A 27568-nucleotide genomic window follows, 5' to 3' on the forward strand; every position below is an offset into this window, starting at 1 on the left:
ATTTCCAGCCATAAGTTCTGGGCTCACTTCTCTCTTCACTTACATACTCCAAGAGAACAGATTGCCCAGACAATTCAAACTGTTCAAAAGTTCTCAAACCTGGCAAACCTGAGGACAGTCCCGAAAGTTATTGACCAATAGCACTGCTTAGTTGCATATTCAAGCTTCTTGAATGAATCCTCCTAACCAGAATAGCTCCGTTCATTGAAGCTGTTACTCCTGAACAAGCTGGATTCAGACATGGGCGCAGCTGCACCGATCAAGTTCTTGCCCTAACTACACTTATCGAAGCTGGTTTTCAAGGAAAACTAAAATCATCAGCTGTTTTCATTGACTTGACAGGTGCATATAACACTGTTTAGCTAGAGGGACTGATCTACAAACTACTACAAGTTGTGCCAAGTCGAGAAATCGTGAATCTAATATCTGGCATGCTTAGTGAAAGACAATTCGAAGTATTTCTAGGCAACACTAAAAGCCACAAACAAAAACTAAATAACGGTCTACCACAGGGATCTGTTTTAGCACCATTGCTATTAAATTTGTACATTCATGATTTACCATCCACAACATCAACTGATGACATTGCACTGGTAGCACAGAGTAATATGAAGATGGTGAACAATTTCTTACGGAGGACCTCAAGAAGATTTCAACTTTCTTTAAGACCTGGAGATTGAACCACAGTGCAACAAAAACTGAAGTCTCTTGTTTCCATCTAGCCAATCGTGCTGCAAACTACTAACCAAGAGTTCTGCTCAATGGACAAAAGCTGAGGTACAATCCTTCCCCAAAATATCTTGGAGTCACTTACGATAGAACCCTGAATTTCAAAGAGCCCTAAGCTTTCTCATAAAGTCGCTGCAAGAAACAACATACTGCATAAGCTCTGTGGTACCTCCTGGGGAGCCTCTGCTGATTTGTCTACGTTTAACTGGCATCAGCCTTGTCTACTCGGCTGCTAAGTACTGTGCTTCTGTCTGGTTGGAAAATGTACATGTAAAGAAGGTAGACACAAAATTGAACGATACAATGTGTTGCATTACTGGTACCATCAAATAAACTCCACGTCACTGGTTACCTGTGCTGAGTCACATCCCTCCACCTCACTTAAGGCGGAAGCAAGCTCTACTAAGGGAAGCTAAGAAAATCTTTGCATCACCCTCTTTGCCACTGCACCAAGAATTCTGTCATCCGTCACTGCAGCGACTGAATTCAAGAAGACCAGCAAGGTGTCGCTGCAGGGCAACTCATTGCAGATGGATGTGACCTAAATGAAAGCTGGAAGCATGAGTGGTCAACAAAAACACTGGGAACAAGTGTCCTCCAACTTGATCCCACAAAAAAAAAAAAAATTCGGTTTTGACCTGCCGAGGAACCTTTGGTGCCGTATCAACAGGTTAAGGACTGGACGTGGTTTTTGCAATTATTTCAGGTACAAGTGGGGTTGGATCAGTTCACCAATGTGTGATTGTAACTTGGAAAAACAGACGATTGAGCACCTGGTCCAACGCTGTCCTCTTCATTCATACCGTTGCACTCCCGACGATTTGTTCACTTTCACACCCAGTTTAACTGAAGGATGGACTTTAAAGTTTGATTTTGCCTTGTATATATATTGTATAAAATCACCATATGATGGGTGAGGAAACTATTAAAGCAGCACACGACCTAACTTCTTTAATAGCCTCATCAAAAAGAGAGAGGTGGTCAATTTTAATGGAAGGATTGGATATGACGCAGAGCGGCCAAAAGGCTTGGAGACTCCCGAAGAAGCTGAGCAGAGATCCAACCATGAGTAACACACATTCTTCTGTTACAGCCAATCAGATTGCCCACCAACTTCTCATGAATGGCAAAATAAAACAAGAAGCTTAAACCTGGAGAGCTATGTTGAAGGTACCTGCAGGTTGGGATGAAATAACATCTGAGCTCATGCAACATTTCAATTTCACTGAGTTGGAAAATGCAATAATCAAGTGCAAATCGGGTAAAGCTGCGGGTTTGGATGATATGCGAGTTGAGCAAATAAAGAACTTTGGAAGAAACACGAAAGAATGGTTGCTACAGTTTTATAATAACTGCCTACAGTTGTCCAAGATTCCAAAATTGTGGAGCAAAGGACGTGTAATTGCTGTTCTAAAGCCTGGAAAAGACAGCAGAGACCCCAGGAACTAGAGACCAATATCTCTCCTGTGCCACCTATATAAGATTTTAGAAAGGATGATACTCAACAGACTCATTCAGACTATCAACAAAAACCTCATTCCACAACAGGCAGGCTTTAGACCAGGCAAGAATGCTATTGCACAAGTTCTGAACCTCACGCAGTACATTGAGGATGGTTTTGAAAATCGACAAATTACAGGGGTAGTTTTCAATGACGTCATTGCTGCATATGATACAGTGAACCTCCGTCTACTGCTTCAGAAGATCTTTACACTCATAAAAGATTCAAAACTTACCAGATTGATGTCAACTTTGTTGCAGAACTGCAGGATTTTTTGTTGACTTTTAAGGACAAAGAAGCAGATGGAGATCAGAGAAAAATGATTTGCCCCAAGGAAGCGTACTGGCTCCATTGCTATTTAATATTTATACCAATGACCAACCACTCCCTAACAAAACAAGAAGTTTCATATATGCAGACGACCTTGCGCCAGTGTGCAACTTTTGAAGAGGTAGAACTCACTCTTGACAGTGGTCTGAAGAAATTAGGCACATATTACAAGGCTAACCACCTAAAGCCGAATCCATCAAAATCTCTGCTTTGTGCTTTCCACCTCAAAAACAGAGAGGCATCAAGGAAATTACATGTCTCCTGGAATGGAACCCTCTTGGAACATTCTTTCACCCCAAAGTACCTAGAGGTAACGCTGGACCGCTCTCTCACTTTCAGAAAACACTGTTCCAACATCAAACACACAATGTCAGTGCCAGGAACAACATCCTGAGGAAGCTGAGAGCTACAAACTGGTGTGCAAAGGCATAAGTTCTTAGAACCACTGCATTGGCTCTGTGTTACACTGCTGATCATCCCACACCAAGACTGTGGATCCTGCCCTGAATGAAGCTTGTAGATTAATCACAGGATGCTTGAAACCTACCCCTGTTGAGAAGCTATACTGTCTTGCTGGCGTTGCACCTCCAGGTATTCATCGAGAAGTCGCTGCTGATCAAGAACAACTGAAGATTGAGAACGTTGAAGCTCATCCGCTGTTTGGTCATCATCAATTTCAATCTAGGCTGAAATCCAGGAAAAGTTTCCTCCAGACATCAAAGCCCTTGAAAGGACCACCAGATAAGGCAAGACTTTCCTTGTGGAAATCTAAGCAGCAAGAATGGATGGAGCCGCGTGAACATTTTCCGGCTGGCCAAAATGAAGACTGGATTGTTTGGAGGTCCCTTAACTGATTAAGAACCAGTGTCGGCAGGGCTAAGTCCTCACTTAAGTTATGGGGCTTCACATCAGAAAACAGCAAGTGCGACTGCGGTGAAGAACAAACAGTGAACCACATGTATCAATGTCCTCTCTGCCCATTTTCATTCTCAGAGCAAGATTTAATGCTTGCTAATGACAATGCCATAGGTGTGGCTCAGTTTTGGAAAAGCACCATCTAGATGTACAGTAAATTTGGTCAGTTTTCCTTTGTTTGTTAATTTTTGTAATTTTTGTAAATAGTCTAATTATTACTTTAAATGTATGATTAAGTATGCTTCTGACACAAATAAATAAATAAATAAATAAATAAATAAATAAATAAATAAATAAATAAATAACCATACGATTAAATAAATACCTTCAAACGCATCTTCACTCAATGTGAAATTTTTTGTTATGCTGTTATAACTTTCACTGCTAGTAAATCAAATTGTATAATTTTCTAAAACTATATCACTGCCCAGTTCACTCTAACTATCCCATAATATGATATAGATGTTGATTCTCATGGTATTATCCCATAATATACATTTGATTTTATTCCTTATAATACAATGTTTACTAGGACCGGCCATTTCTGCTGATTATCAAGCGGGTAATCGCCCTACTTGGAGGTCGATTGCCTGCTGCATGATGCAATCTATGATGTTCGTTCCAACTTCAAGAGAGAAAGCAGATTCTCAGCTTTCAGACGGTATACCACATGTCATGTCATCTATGGACAGATAGCTTCAACTAGTTGCAGAAAGCTTACCTCTCAGTAGACCGCCTGCCAGGCGTCTGATGTCTGGCAGGCGGCAAGGTATGCCAATAAGTTAAACACCTTTGATGCTTACAGGTATCACTGTGTTATTGCACATTAAAAATGCTTTTGAGCCGATACCTTAACTTCATAAAGTTCACAGTGTAAAATAACACCATTACTGCTGGAAATCCATTCCCAAAATTCTTGAACGATTTGCCTCAGTTCCATGCTCTCTGAAGACTACCCTTGAGACGTTTTGAAATCGCACTGAAATACTGAAGTTGTATGGAGAATGGATAATTCAGTTGCCCTCGCCTTTCCAGGAAACAATCTTGGCTACTTGACCACTCACATAAGACGTCCCATGCCAGGTGCCTTATTCAAAATACTGTATTTCACTGTCAAGGTGGACCTCATTCGCAATTTCCAATTTCCTTTGTTTGTACTTTTACTGCTGCCTGCTGCATGATAAAAATAGACTAAAGGTTCCACAGTAAGACACCACCTACCTGCTGCAGGAGTTATACTATATATGAAAATTTGTCAGAGAAACTCAGGTACTTGTAATATAAAATTCTATGGAATATGACAAAAATATGACTTCATACATAGAATTAAGCAGCAATATGACTAGTATCTAAGAAAGGTCCTAAATATGACTTTTACCGAGCGAGTTGGCTGTGTGATTAGGGGCATGTAGCTGAGAGCTTGCATTCGGAAGATAGTGGGTTTGGCCCCACTGTCGGCAGCCCTAAATATGGTTTTCCATGGTTTCCCCATTTTCACATCAGGCAAATGCTGGGGCTGTACCTTAGTTAATGGTCACAGCCACTTCCTTCCCACTCCTAGGCCTTTCCTATCCCATCGTCGCCATAAGACCTATCTGTGTCGGTGCGACGTAAAGGAAATAGAAAAAAACTTTTAAGACAAAATAAATACCCTGCAATTTCCTTCAAAAGACTTAGGGCCTACACACATTTTTAGATAGTTAAAAATCAAAATAAAGCTCCTAGAACAAAAATGACATGTCAGGGAAATCTGTCCTTAGTGATAACTTGGCAGAAGGTAGCTTATTTTTGACTGATAAATCATCAGAAGGTCGATATTGCTGCTGCTGCTACTACTACTACTACTACTACTACTACTCCTGCTGCTGCTTCTACTACTACTGCTGCTGCTGTTACTGATTTTATGACCTAGTAACTACTTTTACGGTTTTGGGAGATTTTGAGGTGGCGGAATGTTGTCCCGCATGAGTTCTGTAACATGCCAGTGAATCTACTGACTCAAGGCTGACATATTTAAGCATCTTGAAATACCACCGGACTGAGCCAGGATCGAACTTGCCAAATTGGCCGTAGCTCAATTGGTAGAGCAACTGACGCGAAATCGGGAGGTTGTGGGTTCGGATCCCACTGGTGTCCAGCTGGACATTTTTGTTCTGTACTTCACATCTCTTCTACACGTACTACATGTACGTAACACGACCTAATACGTTGAAAGTCTGTTTCGATTACAATGCGGTCGTGAAAATTCAATATTCAAGGATTTATTGTCTTTATTAGGTGGCCAAATTAATAAAATAACTTATTGTTATTATTTAAATCAAACTAAAAGTGATCACCGACTTAATGAACCAACACAAAATTCATATCATGGGATTACAAGACAGCATCACAAGGACACACTGCAATTAATTGAAGAATTCAATAAAACTCAGTCAAGGGACTACTATAAAACCTTCAGAAACAGCTCCAAAAATTTGAATCCTCAAACCCTACTGATGAATGATGAAAATGGTAAGCTGGCTCATAACAATTTTGATTCTTCCCCTCTCTTGAAAGTTCTTGAACGAGTTGTACATGAGCAGCTAGTAGAATTCTTAACTAGACATTCTCTTTTTGACCCATTGCAATCTGGTTTCGGAAAAGGACACAGTACTACAACTGCACTTCTTCGGGTAACAGATGACATAAGACTAGCAATGGACAAACGGCAGGTGACGATACTGATACTCCTTGACTTTAGTAGTGCGCTCGACACGGTAAATATAGACATACTATTATCCAAGCTCCGCTCTGTGCATATCGGGCCGATAGTCCTAAATTTTTTAAGTCGTACCTTACAAACTGTCGCCAGTGTGTAGTGGTAAACAATCGAAAGATCCCAATGGGCTGTAAAATCATCCAGTGTCCCTCAAGGGTCTGTTCTAGGGCCCCTATTGTTCGTCTTGCATATTAATGACATATCCTCCACACTTCAGTATTGCAACTACCACTTATATGATAATGATCTGCAGGTATACAAACACACCACTACAAACAATTTACATGACACAGTTCAGCATATTAATTGAATGGATGAAAACCATAACGGTATAAGTGACATTTTTTTAAAAATGAGTTAAGTGCAGGATGTAACTCCAGGAGGAAGTATCCTTTCACCAGCAAAGAGATACAAGTGATAGCGGTAATATTCTGCACTCTAGCGATGGGTGGTATAATTACAAATAGCATGCTTTATATGAGTGTTGAAGATGTTTAAATGCCTTTTTCTCTGAATGGCCAAAATGCTACTTATACCGTTATGGTTTTCATCCATTCAATTTAGATATTGAAAGGCTTACCACCTAATCTAAAAACAACCATTTAATCCTAAATCCTCGTTAAACACAAAGTATTATCATAGGAAACTAAATTATTACATGTAATAAACAATATCAATCCTCCTCCAATCATAATCAATGACATTGCTGTACCGTACCTTAGAAATGTAACTAATCTTGTAATCTCCATCAGTGAAAATCTGACCTGGAATCAACACGTAAGAAATGTATGTAGAAAGGTTCATGCAGCTCTGTATCCCCTGAAACATCACCAGAATTCTTTTCCTCAAAAACTTAAATTTAAATTAATCCAAGCACTACTGTTCCCAATTTTAGACTATTGTGATATAGTACTAGTCAATCTAAATGCTGAACAAGCTTTGAGACTTCGAGCACAAAACTCATGTATACTATATGCCTTCCAACTGTGACATGACGCTCGTGTTACACCCTATTTCAAAACAATGAGATGGCATCCGGGAGATAGTGGGTTCAAACCCCACTGTCGGCAGCTCTGAAGATGGTTTTCTGTGGTTTCCCATTTTCACACAAGGCAGATGCTGGGGCTGTACCTTAATTAAGGCCACAGCCGCTTCCTTCCCATTCCTTGGCCTTTCCTGTCCCATCGTCGCCATAAGACCTATCTGTGTCGGTCCGACGCAAAGCAAAATAGCAGAAAGAAAAAAAAAACCCCAAACCATTGGGATGGCTATGCATAAATGAACAAAGGAATTTTCACCTAATGACACTTGTTTACCAAGTGCTCTTGACGAACACTCCTACTTACCTATCTTCTAATTTTCGTTTCCTTTCCTCATTCCATGAAATTAGTACTCGTTCTTGTTCCCTCCTTGAAATTCCAGTAAATCGAACGAATTCCTACAATCATTCCTTTTTAGTTACTACATCGAGACTCGGGAATACACTCCCAATGGACATTTGGCACGTTACTTCCTGTCAAAAATTCAAATCTGCCTGCCAAAAGTTTTTCCTGGGAACATATACAGTGGAACCTCGATTCTCCGTTTTTGGAGGGACCACGGAAAAAGACCATACAACACGGGAAAACGGAAAATGCGGGAACGAATGAACCATAAACAATTTGGCTAAACATTACCAAAATGAAATATGTATACTTATAATCTTACAAACACCCCTAAGCCAAACCAAACTATGGCCCCAATGGGCCTTCCACCTACCAAGCGACCGCCCTCGATCCGAAGGCCTGCAGATTACGAGGTGGCGCATGGTCAGTGTGACGAATCCTCTCGGCCGTTATTTGTGGCTCTCCAGACCGGGGTCGCCATCTTACCATTAAATAGCTCCTTGATTAAAGGTAATCGTAGAATGAGTGAACCTGGAACCAGCCCCCATATCTAGGTAAAAATGTCTGGCCTGGCCGGTAATTGAATTTGGGCCCTCCAGGTGAGACGCAGGCAAGTTAGACTGCGGGGGTGGCTTCAAACATTAATTACCGGTATGCGACTTGAAAATCTCTAAACTTTACATTCAGTTTTACCGGGGAAACTTCGTCAAATTCCTTTGAAAACTTCTTTCAGTTCAGCAACTTTGACCAGCCAAACTCTTCTAAAACTCCAATACCCGTAACGCCAAGCCAAACAACAATCGACCACAAATAGTTTTTAATTCTCTAATCTAATAAAATAAAGCACATTAGATATAAAAGCGCCCAGCATGATGGCAAAATCAATTTTTTTTCTTCCATCGTAAATTGGTCACCGGTATACTGTTCTCAGTCATTTTATGGAAATCTTGTACTGCGTAAATTAGGCCTCCAAGAACTTTTAAAGGTTATGTTGAATAATAAATTATTATATTTAAAAAAACACCTTTCCAATACACAGAATCCTTATATTTAGGATGAAACCATTTAATTAAATATCAAATATAATAATTTATTACTCTGAAATCCAATACGGTTGTAAAATGAGACTTATAACTTGTAAGGTTATGTTGAACTTGAGAATATGGTTTTGAATGTAAGTATCGATCCTCAATTTCACAAATGCATTTTATATTCAATTCTGCCCGTCACTAATTACAGTCAAATTGGAAAGAGAAAAATATCATTAACACTTCTGAAATTACGATTATTCGCGTCCTTGAGCTCAGCCCGAAAACGCACTCACTGTAAAAGTCGGTATGAATGCGAAATGGTACAAAGTTTTTAAATGTGCGCCAGTTTTTATAACATTTTAACACAAAAACGTGAAATTCTCGCACTTATATTAGGATGGAAACAGTAATAGGCAGACCCAAAACCTCTCATGGCTTTATGTGTGTAAGGTGCAACATTTGTTCTGGTCTCTATACCATAATCATACTGTATACGATAATATTAAAATGCTAAATTTGTGTTACTTTAAGAAGGAGGAGTTTTGATTCCTGCCTGAAAGCCCAGTGACTATACAGTGCCCTCAGGGAAATGCCGAAAACATGTTCGGCGATACACTCGAAAAAAGTAAAAAATAAACATCTAACCCTGGACATAATGTAGACGTTTTGCAAGTACAAATATTTGACGAAACTCTTTCCGTCTTCAAATAGAGCTGTCGAAATGCGCTCTGTCTCCTTCCAATTGTTCTGTGCACTCTCTGCTTTATGATTTCCGAGGATTCTTTAAACAATACCACCCGAATGCGATGCTAAGAAGATCCCTTATGCAAGTTCACCGCCTTTTGCTTTTCCAGTACAGTACTTCTTCAAATTACCGCCATGACGGGACATCAACATCAAGATTTGTAAGTATACCATAGCCGTCCTTTCGTAAGATACAGTTTCATAAAAAACGCGTGATCGAGGATTTAGCGTTGATGGGACTAAAATTTCTGGACGGTGGGTCCGGGAAATAGTTTCTTCCACGAATGGATAATGTGGGATTTTTACAATGTGATTTAATTAGAATGCTCGTGGAGCCATGTAATTTGAACGAATAATACGGGAAAATGTAGTTTCTGGGAACATATAATTCAGGTTCTACTGTAACTGAGTTGTGTGAGTCATTGCGTGTATGTTGTGTGAATGAGTTTTCTTTATCTATTATGCACTTAAATCATTATTATCATTATTATTACTCCTCTTTATATGATTATTATTGTTATTATTAGTATTATCACACTAATTGCCATACTGATTTGTAACTTAGAATTATCTGTCCGTAGTATTATTTCTTTTTAGAATTACTATGTCTTAGTCTTATGTTTACATTTTTAAATTTTATTGTTTATAGTGGTTAAGTGTAAGAAAGGGTTGTGAGCCCTAACTTCACCACAAATGTAAGTCGGGAATAAATAAATAAAACAATAAATACAATGCAGAAATTCTGGCTAAATATTTTAACAAGCTTCTAAATTGTGAGGAACATACAGAACTCCTTCATTTGGACACCAACACCCCAATAAAAACACCACTAGAAAACATCAATCCCCCCACAATAAAGGAAGTCTACCAAGCACTGAATAAATTAAGAACAAAGCGCCAAGAGAAGATCAGACCTTTGCGGAAATCTGGAAATATGCAGTGAAGATCAGCAAAGTTGCCCTCCATCAAGAACTTGTCTCTATCTGAATAAAAGAAGAACTGCCCGAACACTGGACAACAGCCCTCATTCACCCACTGCACAAAAAAAGGAGACAAAACCGACCCTAATAACTACAGGCAGCTGTGAGCTTGCATCCGGGAGATAGTGGGTTCGAACCCCACTGTCGGCAGCCTTGAAGATGGTTTTCCGTGGTTTCCCATTTTCACACCAGGCAAATGCTGGGGCTGTACCTTGATTAAGGCCACGGCCGCTTCCTTTCCACTCCTAGGCCTTTCCTATCCCATCGTCGCCATAAGACCTACCTGTGTCAGTGCGACGGAAAGCAAGTTGTAAAAAAAATAACTACAGGGGAATATTTTCAATAATCATCCTTAATAGGATAAGTTTACTACTTCAGAAGGAACTAGGAGAATATCAAGGAGGTTTCAGACCCTGAAGGAGCTGTCCTGATCAGATCACGAGTCTTAAGTTGATAATGGACAATAACAGGAGAAGAAACAGAGATATGGTGATAGCATTTGTAGATTTCAAGAAAGCTTATGATTGCATCCATAGAGAATCTCTGTTTAAAATTTTAAGACACCTTGGACTACACCCCAAATTAATAAGATAAAATTGACTCTCACTAACACCAAATCAGAAGTGAAGTTTGGGGGAGAAATATCAGAGTAATTTGAAATTAAAACTGGACTGTGGCAGGGAGATGGGCTCTCATCACTATTATTTAATTGTGCTCTAGAATTGATATTGAGGGAATGGTTTAGGACACGGATGGCGAACCTTTTCCAACTAGTGTGCCATTTTAAGTCTGGTTTATTATTCTCATCTGTTGACTGTGCCACTTGTTGTTTTCCACTAAGGGATGTCTACAACCTACAACCCCCCCACCCCGGAGACTTCCTTTATAAATTCCCGATTATGTTTCATAATTTATTTATTTATTTATTTATTTATTTATTTATTTATTTATTATACATATATCTTGTAAATACATTTGATTGCATGTTCCGTGGGGCTGTACCTCAATTATGGCCACGGCAGTTTTCTTCCCACTCGTAAGCCTGTCCCATCATCGCCACAAGACGTATCTGTGTCATTGTGACGTAAAACAAATTGTAAAAAAAAAATATTAGATATAAAAATCAAAATTACTAATATTGCGAATGGACTTCACTTTCTCCATTCCAGGTTGTAGTTTGTACGCTCACAATTAAACTAATTTCTCCCTCATCACATTTCCATGAGGATATCTAAAAAAAAAAAAAAAAAAAGGCTATCCTTGTTTGTAAGGTCACATTCATGATTTCACCAAAACATACATGTGGGAGTTAACCAAATTAGCTTTCAACTGCTCCGAAACTTCTTCACTCATTTTTATTTTTCTATCCTTGACAGCAGTTCAGCTTTATTTCTGTTAATTATTATTTGTTTGTTAGGGAAGTTTTCAAATAATGTGTCGAACGTCAATAAGAAACTTTCTTTCAACAACTCGCCATCAGAAATCGGTTTCCCATGCATGCTGTACTATGCAGTGAGACAGATAGAAACAGCCGCACTGATATTATTCCTTGGCCGGAAAGATGTTACAAAAGAACTAGTTTGTTTTGTGTAATGTTCGATATTTTGTGAAACGAACTCTCTTCTTTCTTCGTTTGAAATGCAACAAACATTTGAATGACCAGTCTCAAAATTGCGCTTTACATTAAATGTGGGGGATACAATTATTGTTTTCGAACACAGGCAACACATCTCTTTAACAGGCCGAATTCTCTTGGCCAGAGTTCTTGAAATATACCGTCACCACCTTTGTTAAGTTTCTGTTCTTTTCGGCACCGAAAACGTGTTTGGGATGTCCATATACAAAACCACCAGAAAACGACACTATCTCACTTGACTTTCGGACCTATCAGTGTAGCCGTGTTGCCATATTGCACGTCTGAATGGAACTAGGATTTAGATTTTCGATATTTATTTCTTACAAACACTATAAGATATGCATTGTCTGTAGTACAAGACGTATATATAAAATATTATTATGTTCATGTGGCGTGCCACCAAAATCGTGTTCGCATGTCACCTAGTGACGCGTGGCATAGGTTCGCCATCCCTGGTTTAGAAAATGTCCCCCAAAAATAAAGATTGGCCGAAAAATCAAAACAAATTGCCTGGATTTTGCCGACAATTTAGCATTACTAGCAGTGGACATAAAAGAAGCAAAAACCCAGATATCAGAACTTCAAAACATTGCAAATAAAATTGGCCTCAAAATCATTTGAAAAATACAGAAATTATATCCCAAAAACCAATACAACTAAAAGAAGTTACCATAAATGGTAATAAAATCAAAATAATAATTAAATTTAAATACCTTGGAGAAGTAATAACACATAACCTGAATGAAAAAATCTCAGTGTAAACAAGAGCAAATAGATTAGCTAAAGATCAACAATTAACATGGGATATCTACAAAAAAAATGTTTATCAATAAATGCAAAATAAAACACTACAACACAGTTATAAAACCGGAAGCTACATATGCAGCAGAAACACTTTTTCACCTGAAAAACAATCAAAGACTGACAGACTTCAGAAAATTGAAAGGAGGATTGGAAGAACCTGCATCAATAAAAAATACCAGAAAGATGGACAGTGGCGGATAATACCTAACAACGTCGTGTACAAATAGCTAGAACCCATTACAGATACTATGCGTAAGAGGAGACTGGGAATCTTTGGACATATCATGCGGATGCAGGATTCGAGACTTCTGAAACAACTAATACAACACAAACTCATCTCAAAAAATGTCACATCAGGGTGTAAATAGATCAGAGAAGTAAGAGATGATACTACAGAAGACACCACGAATAAGATAAAATTGAATACAAAACTCAAGAATAGAAACCTCCGCTTTACCCGTACATGAAACAAACCAACAACACGCAAATTTTCAACCAAGGAAAGGGCACGAAGATCGGAGCGTCTGAAGAAGTACTGGGAGGACCGCAAAGCCCAAACACTCCCTTTAAAGAGACCTGAACGATGGACTGACTAAAGTGATCCTATGCAGTCATAAAAGAAGTACGTTTTGCCTTTCTGCGAAAACTTCCTCACTGACGACTTTTTCGGTATGCAAAACATAATGTTGGCAAGCATTGTGAACATTTTGACTTTAAGATCTGCGGCCGTGAAAGCCTTTTTTGATTTTGAATCTTGGTGCACACCCTTGTTCATCATTTATGGTTAGATATGGCATTTTCCTATACGACTCAGATTTAATCTTATTTCAGGCAATATTATATTATGTACCTCTGTACCTTTAGAGATGTTGTAATCAGATATCACAAAAATCCATTCAGAAATGTAGAAAATGAAACAGTTTTAAAATGAGTTTGTATCTTATTCACCATGAGATTGTATGGGTGATCATGACTAATGTTTTAGCTGTGTGCAGTAATTATTCATCATGCCATACCTACTAACTGCTGCAAGTTATTGTCACATGGACATAGAATAAGAGACTTGCCCATTAGACCTAAGGAACCCCTCCGTTAGTGCTCTCCTCTCATCTAGACCTGGGGCATCTTCTAAGGATCTTCCGAGTTAAAAGGATGTCTGGCAGATTTCATTCATGAAAAAAAAAAAAAAAGTTTATTTCAGAATAAGTCAAAGCCTTTCTTCTCTTTATTGTTAGATACCTTGACCTGTCCTCTAATTTCTCTGCAATAGTTTGTGCTACATTACGAATGTGTACAAAATAATAACCTTTAAATCTACTGATGCATGCCTGATACTGTATATTTGATCTTGCATTTGGGAGAAAGTGGGTTCGAACCCCACTGTCGGCAACCCTGAAGATGGTTTTCCATTGTTTCCCATTTTCACAGCAGGCAAATGCTGGGGTTGTATCTTAATTAAAGCCATGGTAATTTTCTCCCCACCCCTAATGCTCTCGACATTGAGTTGTAGGAGTCTGATAGCTGGACCAATGTTTCTTTTTAATGAGTTCTGATAAGAACTGTTTCTATTATTTCTTCGAAAATATGTCATTGCCAGGAGATCCTGTGGATAGTCTGGCTGCCTGTTTTCACTGTTGCTCAGTTAGCACCACCCAGGAAGCACATGTAGGGCAATTAGAGGTTAAACTTATGGACATGAGCAACGCTACACGCTGGATTGAAGAACTAGATTTTCAATTGTGAAGCACAAATTACTTCGTTTCTCAGCTGTAAATACGTATATGTATATATATATTACTGATTATGTCTGTATAAGCCATACGCTAAATAATAATCCCACCCCTATTCCATTGTCACCATAAAACCTGTTTGTGTCGGTGCGACATAAAGCAAATTTAAAACGTATATATTTGAGCACATCTAGATACCACCGGACTGAACCGGGATCAAAGCCGCTAGTTCGAGCTACTCAGCTCAGCATTGTACAAAACCTGTCTGGCAACTTGTGATTGGGAGGGACTTTGTCCTTGATTAAGGCAGAATCTTCAGAAATCTTACTCCCTGCCATTGTCCACTTCAAATCTAGGTTAATTTTGGAATGGTACCGCACATACAAGTTTCTCCTGCTTCGTTCTTTACCCCAACCCCTATAAATAGTGAATACAAACATCACAGTATCCAACAGACTAGTTGAAATATTATTCCAGAATATTTCAGAATACGTTCTGGAATTCATTTTGTAAATCCCTGCTGTGCTGTTTTATACTTGGGGGGGGGGGTAAATGAATGATGAAAGTCTCAGTTGATTAATGTAATAAGTAAATTATACGAAACTATTCTACCTTCTTGACTGTTGGTAAATTATTTTACTACTTTATTTTTCAAGAACTACTGTGCTCACAGAAGAGAGTAAATACCATATTTATTTGTATATATCTCTCACATTTTTTTTCCAAAACTTCAAGTTTGAAAACTGGAGTACAAAATGAGTAGGGAATTAGGAAATTTAACCCGATTCAAATAACTTTCTTCTTAAGAGTTTCATGCTCAGGGAACCTTCTACTTTTCGGTCATAAGAACACTTTTCTTGATTTGAGAGTAATTTCAAGAGAGTAATTTTCTGATTATGCTGGTAACGAACATTAAACTCTGTCACATTACATTCCCAGCTCACAGCTAGATTTCCACGTTTCTGTCCGAATTGAATCACTTAAAGCTAAAACTTAATGTACAACTTTAACTCGCTGAAAGGCTAAGTCACGCTGAAGAGAGAATACACTGCAGTCAGATATCGTATTATACGGAAATCAGGCCAGGATCATAAATACCTACTTGCCTTTCATCCAAATAAGGGGAGACTGCTAGACTTTGAACAGTGTGTATACTTATATTGACCAAGCTGTGTGAGATATGTAGGGGGATTATTTTTCTCCCTTAATTTCATAACAAAAATTAGGGTCTGTGATATACACAAGTAAATAAATATTTGGTATTTATTGGTTTTATGCAAAAAAAGAATGAAAATAAGCTGAGGTTATTTAAACACAGCATGCCAGCCTTGCGGTCTGGGAATAGCGTGCCTACCAATTACCTGGATGCCCTGGGTTTGATTCCCGGCCATCAAGGGAGTTGGCCGTGCAGTTAGGAGTGTGCAGCTGTGAGCTTGCTTTTGGGAGATAGTTCCAACCGCATTGTCGGCAACCCTGAAGATGGTTATCCATGGTTTCCCATTGTCACACAAGTCAAATGCTGGGGCTGTACCTCGTGTAAGTCCATGCCCACTTGCTTTCCACTCATAGCCCTTTCCTATTCGATCGTCACTATAAGACCTTTGTCAGTGCTACGTAAAGCCAGTTGTTGTAACGTATCATTATTCCCAGCCAGCTCAGGGATTTTTACCTGGATCCGACAAATGGTTAAAGGTTCTCAACCTATGTGATTTCAATTCAGGAGCTATCTGATGGTAACAGTCTAGAAACCCAAAAATAATGGCTGAGAAAATCCTTCATGCTGATTTAAGACGACGCCTCATACTCTGCAAGCCTCTGGGCTGAACCATGATAACTTGATAGGCTGTTTATCTCTGGAGGGTCACCTTAACCAATATTGAGGAAAAAATTCTGTCTTTCTGTTATCTATTAAAACTGAGGAACATTGTGTGTGTTTAAAGGTCTTCTTTCTATTGTTTGCAGAGAGAAGGGTTACTTGAACAACGCAGTAGCTGCTATTGGTGGCCAAGGCTTTGACGTTGTCGTTGAGAATTTGGCCAATGTGAATCTTGGTGCTGATCTGACTGTTCTCAACCAGAAAGCACGTGTTGCGGTAAGTATTCGTTGAATGTTACTCAGTCAGTTCTTTTCTCTTTGGATAATGCTTGAAGAGAATGACTAGAAACTAGGGACTAATTACAAATTTTTGGCGATGGACATTATGGGATTTCCTTGTAGAAACTTGCCTGTTAGCTTGCTCTTTTCTCCCCATGTGACGCAGTGTACCATTTCTGCGCTTTCGCTAAAACTACAGTAACTCCTAAACCATACTTGTAATAAGATTACAGTTTATTTGTTAAGGATGATGTGATTACTCTCAAAATAAGGTTTTTATATTAAGATTGACCTTTCTACTTCAACATGATTAAAGCTGCTGGTCTGCCAGGAATACAGTGGCTGTATAGAGTTCTCAGAACAATATGGAAGGATAACGAAATACCTGAAGATTGGACAAAAGGGGTCATAGTTCCTATCTTTAAGAAAGGGAGTAGAAGGAAAAGTGAAAATTACAGAGGCATTACCCTCTTATCACACGGCCTTAAAATTATGGAGAAGATCATTGAAGCCAGAGTAAGGGACATACTAGAGCCTATCTTAGAAGAGGAACAACATGGATTTAGGACTGGAAGAAGCACAACAGATCTGATATTTGCTTTGAGGATGTTGGCAGAGAAACACTGGGAAAGAGGAAAAGACCTAATTATTGTGTTTATGGATCTTGAAAATATGGTAATTCTAAATTCCCATGGAGGGAATTAGATATTTTTCCACCAATAGAGCATATCAAAAATCAGATCAAAAATTAGATGTATGGCTTTTCAGGCGTTTGCTCTATTAACCAGCATTTCGTCTTAGGTCTGACACTAGACTCGTCAGAGTGGGATGTGTCAGACCCTACCCACTTATGCTGGGGTGTATGCAGGTGAACTTATCAGAAGCCTCTTATGTGGCACAGTCTGGTAACTGCATACGGGAGATAAAACTCCACAATGGAATTAATGCCCGCCTAGCAATTCCATTAATTCCATTGTGGAGTTTTATCTCCCGTATGCAGTTATCAGACTGTGCCACATAAGAGGCTTCTGATAAGTTCACCTGCATACACCCCAGCATAAGTGGGTAGGGTCTGACACATCCCACTCTGACGAGTCTAGTGTCAGACCTAAGACGAAATGCTGGTTAATAGAGCAAACGCCTGAAAAGCCATACATCTAATTTTTGGACCTTGAAAAGGCGTATGATAATGTTCCTAGATCAACTATTTGGAAAAGTCTTAGAAAACTTGGTGTACCGGAGTACCTTATTAGGAAGATCCAAATGCTATATACTAATTGTAAAAGCTGTGTCAGAATTGGAGATGATCACTCTGAATGGTACAATACAACCAAAGGAGTACAACAGGGAAGTGCCTTATCACCTCTTCTATTCATAGCAGTTATGGATACCATTTTAAAGGAACTAAAAGGAAAAGGTAATAAAGATCTTCAGGCTCTGGTGTTTGCAGACGATGTGGCAATATGGGATGAAACAGAGGAGGGAGTGCAAAATAATCTGAATGCATGGTGTAAGAAGTTTGATGATTATGGAATGAAATTGAACCCATCAAAAACAGTAGCATTGAAAATCAGCAGACATAATGCAGAATGCAACATAGAAATACAGGACCACCAAGTTGAAGTAGTACACCAGTTCAGTTGTTTAGGAAGCATAATGCCTAGTAATAACAGAACTGAGACATAAAAAACAAACAGAGTAACCAAAGGCTCTAACTTTTACAGTATCGTTAGACACCTACTATGGGATGAGAAGGTCCCACAAAGAACAAAAATGACCCTGTACAAGTCATATTTCATTCCCATCCTTACATATTCTCTGGAAACCTGCACACTAACATCAAAGGATTGTAGTAGGATTCAAGCCTGTGAAATGAAATTTCTTAGAACTGCCCTCCAAAAGGCCTGACTTGATCATGTGAAAAATGATGAGATCCGATCTAACCTAGGTCTAAATGAATCGATGGAGGAAAGACTTAGGTCATCTAGACTTAAATGGTTTGGGCATGTTAAACGAATGAATAGCACAAGGTTACCATGTGCTTATTTAGAAAAGAGAATAACAGGTACAAGACCAGCTGGAAGACCAAGAAGAAGATGGATGGACCAACTGAGGGAAGACGTGGAGAGAAGAGGATGGAATTGGGAATCTGTCCTGGACAATGAAATGTTTTTGAATAGGCAACTTTGGAAGACGCTCGTTTTCAAACACCCTACCCGGCTCGCTGGAAGGGCAAACCGATGATGATGATGATGATGATGATGATGACTTCAAACTATTACATCAGAACACTTATCGAGGGCTCTTATTTTATGGATAGATACGTTCAGTTGCAGACGTTTTTGTAAAGATTTTCATGCTCTACATTTCTTGCACATGAGATGATTTAGGCAGCCTAAAGCAAGAAACTTCTTGGATGGTCATTTTAAATTTGTCTACCTTCACCACAATTGCCATTTTGTCATAGGTTAATGTTTCCACGATAATGCTTTATACAACAGAGAAATCCCATAAAAGTCCATTTGGTGGTTCTCAAGATTCATCATCATCATACGTAATAGAAACCCTCCAGCATGCCGGGTAGGGTGGTGTTGAACGAGTTTTTGCCATCGTCTGTCCAGCAGTGTCTTCTCTCTCACCACTGACTCCCAATTCCCTCCTCTTCTCTCCACATCCTCTCTCAGCTGGTGTAGCCATCTCTTCCTAGGTCTTCTCACTGGCCTTTTACCTTCAATCCTTTTTCCTAGACATGCATGTGGTGTTCTTAAGCCAGGCATTCACTTTTCATGTCTATATCATGTTAGTCTTGAAGTCCTTAGCTTCTCTTGTATCGAGTCCACTTTCATTTCCATTCTGATATCGTCGTCATACCTGCCAAATTTTACGGTTTGTCCGTAAATTTTACAGAAAGACGTGTTTTACGGATGAATGATAATATTTTACGATCTTACGTACCAAGAACTTCCTTTTTAAAATTTGCACCAGAACAAGCTTCCGCAAGCCACCGATACATACTGTGTGACCAATCATTACAGTCTTCGACTGGGAATGCGAGATGCGTTCTCTAACCCAGTCGATCGATATAGATTTGTTTGTGTTGGATAACCGTTCACTTGTTCTTTGCCATCCTATTTCTTTTCCATCCTATATAAAAAATAGTTATTTTGTTCTTCATGAATTACAAAGCATATGTCATGTTGTGTTCACGAAAAACATGGGAATTATGTTCATGTCTTAATTTGCTTCATATTTGCCATGTATTGTAAAGCTGACGTTATGTAGTTGTGGAGTAACATGAATTGTGTTTGTTGTTTATTTTGTCTTATGATCGTTGTTTATCATTAATCATTATCATCAGGTGTTCAGGGAAACCTATTCTTCGAGTTTCTCATGTATACTGAAATTGAAAACGGTGACAAATTTGCCTTTTGTACTGTGTGCTCTTGTGATATTAACATAGCACATAGTGGCAAAAATGACCTGACTAATCATGTAAAGTGTGTTAACATCTTGGTAATTTGAAATCTAAGGAAGAAATCAGAAAATAAACCTTTATCTCCAGCTTTGGCAAAAAAAATAAAAATAATGTTTACGATATGTTGGTTAACTTCCTGTTTATTGGATCACAACATTCCACTGAGTGCAGCTAATCATGCAGGAGCTTTGTTCAGCAAGATGTTCCCTACATTGGAAACCACAAAAATGTATGGTTGTGGTCGCACAAGAGCAGCATGTGTCCTAAATGAAGTGGCGCATACTGCAACACAGGACATTGTTACCTGTTTACAGAATAGACGCTTTTCTTTGTCGACAGATGGAAGCAATTATACTGATTCCAAGTGGTTCTCATAGTGGTTAATTTTTATGATGTTGCTCCAGAGAATATTACAAGTACTGTTTAATCAGTACCAGCATTGGAAGGGGATTCGATAGGGTGTAACATAGGAAAGCTGTTATTGTCGCAGTTAAATGAAGTGCCAATTAAAAGCTGTCTGGCATTCTGTTCTGATGATGCTCCTGTTATGATTGGACAGAAAAATGCAGTTATCAGTTTTGAAAGAAGCTCATCAGGATATTTTTGGTATTGGTTGCAGCTGCCATCTAATTAGCTGCTGAAAAAGCTGCTGCAACTTTACCAGTTTGAATTGATGAGATTCTTGTTGATATTTTCCGTTACTGGAGGAGAGTGCCAGAAGAAAAGAATGTCTTCAGAAATTTTGAAGTATGCATGGGAAAGAAACAAAGAAGTTGTTGAAGCATGTGTGCACAAGATGGTTGTCCCTAGCCAGGTGTTTAGACGGATTATTAGATCAGGGGGATCCACTTCTTATGGAGGAGGTGGTAGTGTGTGCTCCAAATATTTCTGCCAGTTAAATTTTTTTAAATCTATTCCCAAAGGACACAGTGTACATCTGATGACAAATTCAATTCTCTGCCAACTTTCCGTCAAAAGAATGACATGTTCTTCCAAAGTGACTCACCTTTTCTCAGAAACGTGATTCTCACTACATCTTGTGAAGAAAAGTTGTTTATGTTTCTTTCCTCTGACCAAAACAAGGCATTTTGTACTTTTTTTACATGTGACTACCCCATCATTTGATAAGATCAATACAGTCCTTCAGAGTGCTTCTCCACATATCCATGTACTGTTTAAATTAATGATGGGTCTATTGCAACAGATGCTCTCCAAGTTTGTGAAGCTAAGTGGAGTTAAATAGTCAGCATTGCTTGATGTCCAGTATCACCCAATCCAGAAACAGAAGGATGATGAAGAAATTGGTAATTAGCATTCAAACCTCAAACTTGGTTAAGGCGCTACAAGATAAAGACAAATCTTTGTTTTTCTCATCAGAAACTGTTTCTGCGCAGCCTGTGACTGCATGATTAACAAGTTCCCTTTTAAGAATGATGTGCTAAAACATTCACAGGTTGCTGAACTTGATGCCATTGAAGCAGCACAGGTGTCTTCTGTTAATTTCTTTTTGGAGAAGTTTCCTGTTATTTTGTGTAAAAGAGAAAATGAAACAAGAGATGACGCTGTGAATGAACTCCAAAGCCAGTTAGCAGCTCTTCAGATAGACAACTTATCTAGTGTTGTAAGTAACCAAGCTACAAATGATTCAAAATGGGCACAGTTGTTGAATATCTGTGGACCGGATGGACATTATAAATTACAGGATCTCTAGATTCATGCTATCTGTCCTTATCATATCACAGTAATGCAGATTGTGAAAAAAAATTTAGCCTGATTAAGAAGAAAAGGACACAGTTCAGGTCATCGATGTCCGATGGAGCTCTGGAAGCCATTTCCATTTTGAAGACCAGAAGTTCGGAAGCATGTTATGCAAACACCTACGGTATTCTGTTGACTTTCTGAAGAAAGCAAAGCAAGACACAACTTAAGCTGTCAAATCAGAATGGAGATGTGCATGTGATGGTGTAAATAATGTTAGTAACTTGTGTGCATATAATTACTTAAATTTAAGAATTTCATTTTTAAGTCCATATTGAACCGAGAATAATAGATAAGTAAAATTAAAAATCCACCTTTTCAATACTAATATTAAACTAAATAAGTTATAACATTTACTTGAAACTAGTTTAGACGCTGGTGAGCGTCATCTTCAGGCAAATATGAGAACAGGCAATCATAAATATACATATCATCATTAAATCAGTCCACATATAAACACACTTGATATGGGACTTATGATGCCTGTTCTCATATTTGGTTGAAGATGACATTCACCAGCATCGAAACTAGTTCCAAGCAAATGTTATAATAGTTTAATATTAGTATTGAAAAGGTGGATTTTTAATTTTACTTACCTATTGCTTATAATTATGTGCAGCAACATACTCTTTACTTCAAAGTTTTAATTAGTCATGTGCATTAACAAATTATATTGATGCATTTTTAAAATATTTGTGTTAGTTTAACTGAGGTGAAATATTTTGTCCCTTATAATGTCATCGGTGCTTTATATTAATGCTGTTGAACTCGTACATACATTAATTTTGTCATGTTTTACCGCATATTGGTGCATTGGACTCCCGCATATTTTGACGTACGGGGATTTTACTGATAGGTCATTTGGAAAGTTGGCAGGTATGGATCTTACCTAACATGGCCCTTGTGTGTTTTTTGGAGGGTAGTTCGTAGAATGGGAGCCACCTCTGTATTATGACATTTCTTCTTTCTTTTGGTTTGGCCAGTTGTGGACCACATTGTATCAATTTCAGCTGCTTCTGGGCTTCAATCCTCGCTCAGTAGTCCTTCATTCCTTCACTCTGCAATTTCCTCTTCTCTTCCATCCACAGTGCTTGGCTCCAGGATCTAACTTCTTGAAAAATCTTGGTGTTCCTGACTCTCATGTAAGCTTCCTTGATGCTGACTTCCATTCCTTGTACTCCCATTTCTTTCAGATCCTTTTTCACCTTCCTGTCTTGGACACTAACAGAAATCGCACTGCTCTCCGTGTCATTTTGCCTGTAGGAGCGACGACATAGTTCGGAATCAACCGCAGCTGTTTGATTTCAATTTTTGATGTGTTGCAGGACTTCATCAAGGTTTAAAATTTGGATTGTAAATTGGGACATACCACATTGTTACTTTATTATTGGTTATATGTGAGTGTATGTTTTCTCCAATTGGATCGTGGCTGAAGATGACCCAGTGTATATGGGGTCAAAACTAGTCCCAGTTATATAAGACACTATACAAGCTATTGGTATTGAATAGGTGGACTCTTCTCTACCCTTTGATAGTAATCAATTGTGAATATGGACCATAATGAAATTCATAATTTATGATGTTTTCTTTTTCAGTGAGTGATTTTTGAAAACAGATCCTTTTAACTTGTTGATCTTGTCTCTTAATTCCAGGTTGTGGGATCGCGAGGGTCTGTAGAAGTTAATCCTCGCTCACTCATGATGACAGAGAGTTCAGTCATTGGTGTGATGCTCATGAGTGCCACCGAGGTAAGGTTTGAAACATCATGTGAACTTCTGAACATGTTCATTATGTGAGCTATTATCTCTACTTGAAAGAAACATCTTCTACTAATTGATATTTAATATTATTTATTTATTTATTTATTTATTTATTTATTTATTTATTTATTTATTTATTTATTTATTTATTTATTTATTTATTTATTTATTTATTTATTTAGTTAGTTAGTTAGTTAGTTAGTTAATTTTTTTGGGCTGAGTGGTTGAGGCGTTGGCCTTCTGACCCCAACTTGGCAGATTCGATCCTGACTCAGTGGATTTTGTGAATTATCTCAATGAGGTAGTTTTTCTTTTACATAGTTTATGCCCCCATTGGAGCACTTTAATCAGCCATATACATTAAAGTCTTAAAGAGTATTAAATAGAGCCAACTTTTCAGCTTCTTCATCCTGTTGGACCTGGCTACCCTTTGGTTGTCAGTCATGGCGCGTCCCAGTTGGCAGATAGGGGGTCCTCACCGGTATACCGGTGGACTTCAGCAAAATAAAATAGCTCTCGCTGACCAAACACACACTCCACAACCTCATTAATCACCAATTCATACCTCACCAATCGCCTTTCCAGATCACATCTGGAATTGTAAAACCTAACTTCGGTCATAAATGTTTCGATCGTAATGACCAATCAGCCAATGAGGTAGTTATTATAGTGCTTAATCACTTTTGTGCTTAAGTGTCATGGAAGGCAGATGAAAGAAAGACTGAAAGAAGAGATACAAAAATACACTTGTCTGTCAAATTATTAAAGATAACCGTGAAAGACAACTGTTGGCAAGAAACTCCGGAAATTTATTTTCTGTATCATTTCTTGCTTTTACATATATTTTTACCCTACATTCTATAATTTGGGTACTTCATATACGTTTTTTCTTAATATCATCCTCATTAATAAAGGCAAATTCATGAAACTGTTCCTAATTTAGATGAAAATAGTTTTTAATTCTTCATCATTTCCATGCAATGCTTGAATCAAATGATGGAAATCATCAAGAATTATTCTCCTTCCAATTTCACGTACACAGAATCTTCTCCTCTTTTTCTTTCTCTTTCTTCATCTTCCACGACAGCAGCCAATAAAAAAGCCTCCCCTTCAATTAATCCATCATCTTTTAATGGCTATGTAGCAGAGTTTAGCTTAGCTTTTTATTCGTGACATAGCACAACATAGCTTGGCATTGCTTACTTTAGCATGGCTTATTTTAGCTTTCTGTGTGTGGTGGCCTTTACTGGGACGTAAAAGAACTCCTGAGGGATTAAATCCCAGCACCTTGGCATCTCTGAAAACCGTCAAAGTAGTTAGTGGGACATAAAAACAATAATGTTATGATTTTTATTTTTTAATATCTGAACATGACAAAGTATACTATATGAATAGTGTTTATAATCATAATGAACAGTGGTGGTTAAAATGTGTTGATACAATTCAGGGATAATGAATGGAGAAAGGGAAGAACCCCACGTACACAAAGGGGCCTCAAACCCCCACTTAAAATTACAACTAAATAATTACAATTATAGGCTACAGGATGTGCTTATATACAATTACCGTATTTACTTAGACGTATCAGAGCATGCCGTAATGTGTCCAAAATATGACAGCTGTAAACTAGTAATGAATGCCTCAAGAGACAGATCTGGTGTGATCCTTTGAATGACCCATGCAATTAAATGGCTTTCCAAGGGACATGCAATATCCTTCTCCAACACCAGAGCTCAAATGCATCAATATGCTTCCTACTCACTTCCTTACAGTCCAGCTTTCACAACCACATGTAGCTATGGGAAAGACTAGTGCCTTAACCATTCTGACTTCAGTATACAGTAGAACCTCGATAATTCGGAATCGGTTAATTAAAAATCTTGCCTAATTTGAAGCAGCTCTCGTTCCCGGAAACATGAGGTACGGTTTTGCATGTTATTTAAATCGTTTAATTCGAAATACGGATAATTCATAATTCGAAAAACAATGTCGGTCCCGTTACCGAAATTCAGACTTTTAATTCGAAACTGCCTTTACTTTTTGAAAAAAAAAAAGTATTTTACAGAGTAATTTAAATTCAAAATTTCTCTGCATCATGAAAGACTGCGTCTTCCTGAACATGAAGGGGTAACTTTGCGCACTTTCACCTACTTCGGCTTGTCTACAGTGTGCTTCATATCTGCTATGTTCGAGCGGAATTGTAATTATTTTGTATTCGGCGTTTTTAGGAAACGCCACAATTGACAAAATTACGTAACAGGCACTGCGGAGAGGTAGAATCCACAGACAGAATTGCAGACAGTTGGCGAAAAAGCATGGCTTATAGCCTATAATCAATTTGTACGCACCAAACAATATTGTCAATGCCGATGAAACTGCATTGATTGTTTGTTTGTTTTATTTTTTTAAATGCTGAGGCCAAACGGACTTATGGTTTTAAAGAAGAGAATTGCCAGCCGGCAAATGTACTGTGTTGCTTTGCCGTGCATACTGCACACGGAAGTGAGAGACTTCCTTCCCCTGTCATAGGAAAATTCGAAAAGCCACGATGTTTTAAGGGCGTCGGGCACTTTCCATGCCAGTATAAGGCATCTAAAAATGCAGACAGTACAGTAATCCAAAAGATAAAGCATTTGCACAGGGGAGCCAGCATAATTTTTCCTCGTCTTTGAATCGTGTCTTTCTTCCTTTCGTTGCGTGAGGTTATGTTTGTCACTGTTTTATACAAGAGCATTATTTGAATAATGTAAACGCACCTTGTTGGATAAATTTCTGAAATAGTGTTTTCCATGACATTTGAAAAGTTTAAACTGAGAATCAAGGTGATTGAATGCATTAATGGGTCTTAGAAGTGCCATGACGGGAAATCGTACAAATATAGTCACTGTACTGTTGTAATGTGGATGGAAGCGAGAGACTTTCTCCCCTCATCATAGGAAAGTTTGATAAGCCGCGATGTTTTAAGGGCATCGGGTACATTCCGTGCAAGCACAAGGCATCTAAAATGCATACAGTACAGTAATCCAATGAATAAAGCACTTGCACAGGGGAGCCAGTATAGATTTCTCCTCGTCTTTGAATCATGTTTTCTTTCTTTTGATTTCATTGCGTGAGGTTATGTTTGGCGGTAAGTTATCCAAGTGCATTATTTGAATGCTCAAATGCACCTTGTTGAATACATTTTGGAAAAAAGGTTTTTCCTTGACATTTGAGATTTGTATACTGTGAATCGAGGTTAATTGCATGCAGTAAACTGTCTTAGAGTATATTGTGAGGCAACAAGGGTTGGCATTTCCGAAGTACATGTTGGCAGTTAATTCGAAATCACGTAATTTGAAGTCCGATTTTTGCATCCCAATGACTTTGAATTGACGACGTTTTACTGTATAAAGATTCATCTGAACATTTGAAGATCTTATCCAAGTCTTTGAATGCTACTCTTCCAAGGGCAAGTCCTTGGTAAATTTTTGGACTGTTTGAGCCACTTCTTTCAATGGTTGATCCCAACAAACAGAAACTATTCATCCCATTGATTTACTTTATTATTTATCATAATGTTTGATAGTTAACCTTTTGTCATGATGTTGGTCTTGTTGATATTCAGGTACAGGCCCATGTTCTCACTTCTCAACTTTCATTATGTCCTCTGGTTCTTCCTTACCTTTAGCAACCAAAGTGATGTCATCTGCATACCTCAATTTGTTTATGTTCCATCAACCTCCACCCACCAATCTTAAAACCATGAGGTGATCCATCCAATCCAGATTTCCTCATATTGTACTCAGCATATTGAACAGGTAAAGCAAAAGTATACAGCCTTTGCTAATGGCGAACCATTCTGTTTCACCATGCTCAGTTTTAGCTTTGGCTTGTTCCAAGTAAAGGTTACGCATCAGGACAATGAGATGTTCAGGTATGCCCATCTGTTTGAGTACTGT

The 27568-nt window shown here is 38.4% G+C and overlaps 1 protein-coding gene across 3 annotated transcripts in view; it reads left to right on the forward strand.

Annotated features, from left to right (window-relative positions):
- Positions 1-27568, forward strand: part of LOC136873864 (quinone oxidoreductase) — a 129570-nt gene that overhangs the window by 80464 nt on the left and 21538 nt on the right. For all 3 annotated transcript variants that reach the window (XM_067147160.2, XM_067147159.2, XM_067147157.2), the window contains exons 6-7: positions 16506-16635; positions 23523-23618. In XM_067147160.2, coding sequence (XP_067003261.1) covers positions 16506-16635; positions 23523-23618 — 226 coding nt within the window. The remainder of the gene's footprint in view (positions 1-16505; positions 16636-23522; positions 23619-27568) is intronic.

Source organism: Anabrus simplex, chromosome 5 (genome assembly GCF_040414725.1).
Source record: "Anabrus simplex isolate iqAnaSimp1 chromosome 5, ASM4041472v1, whole genome shotgun sequence".
Taxonomy (NCBI): Eukaryota; Metazoa; Arthropoda; class Insecta; order Orthoptera; family Tettigoniidae; genus Anabrus; species Anabrus simplex.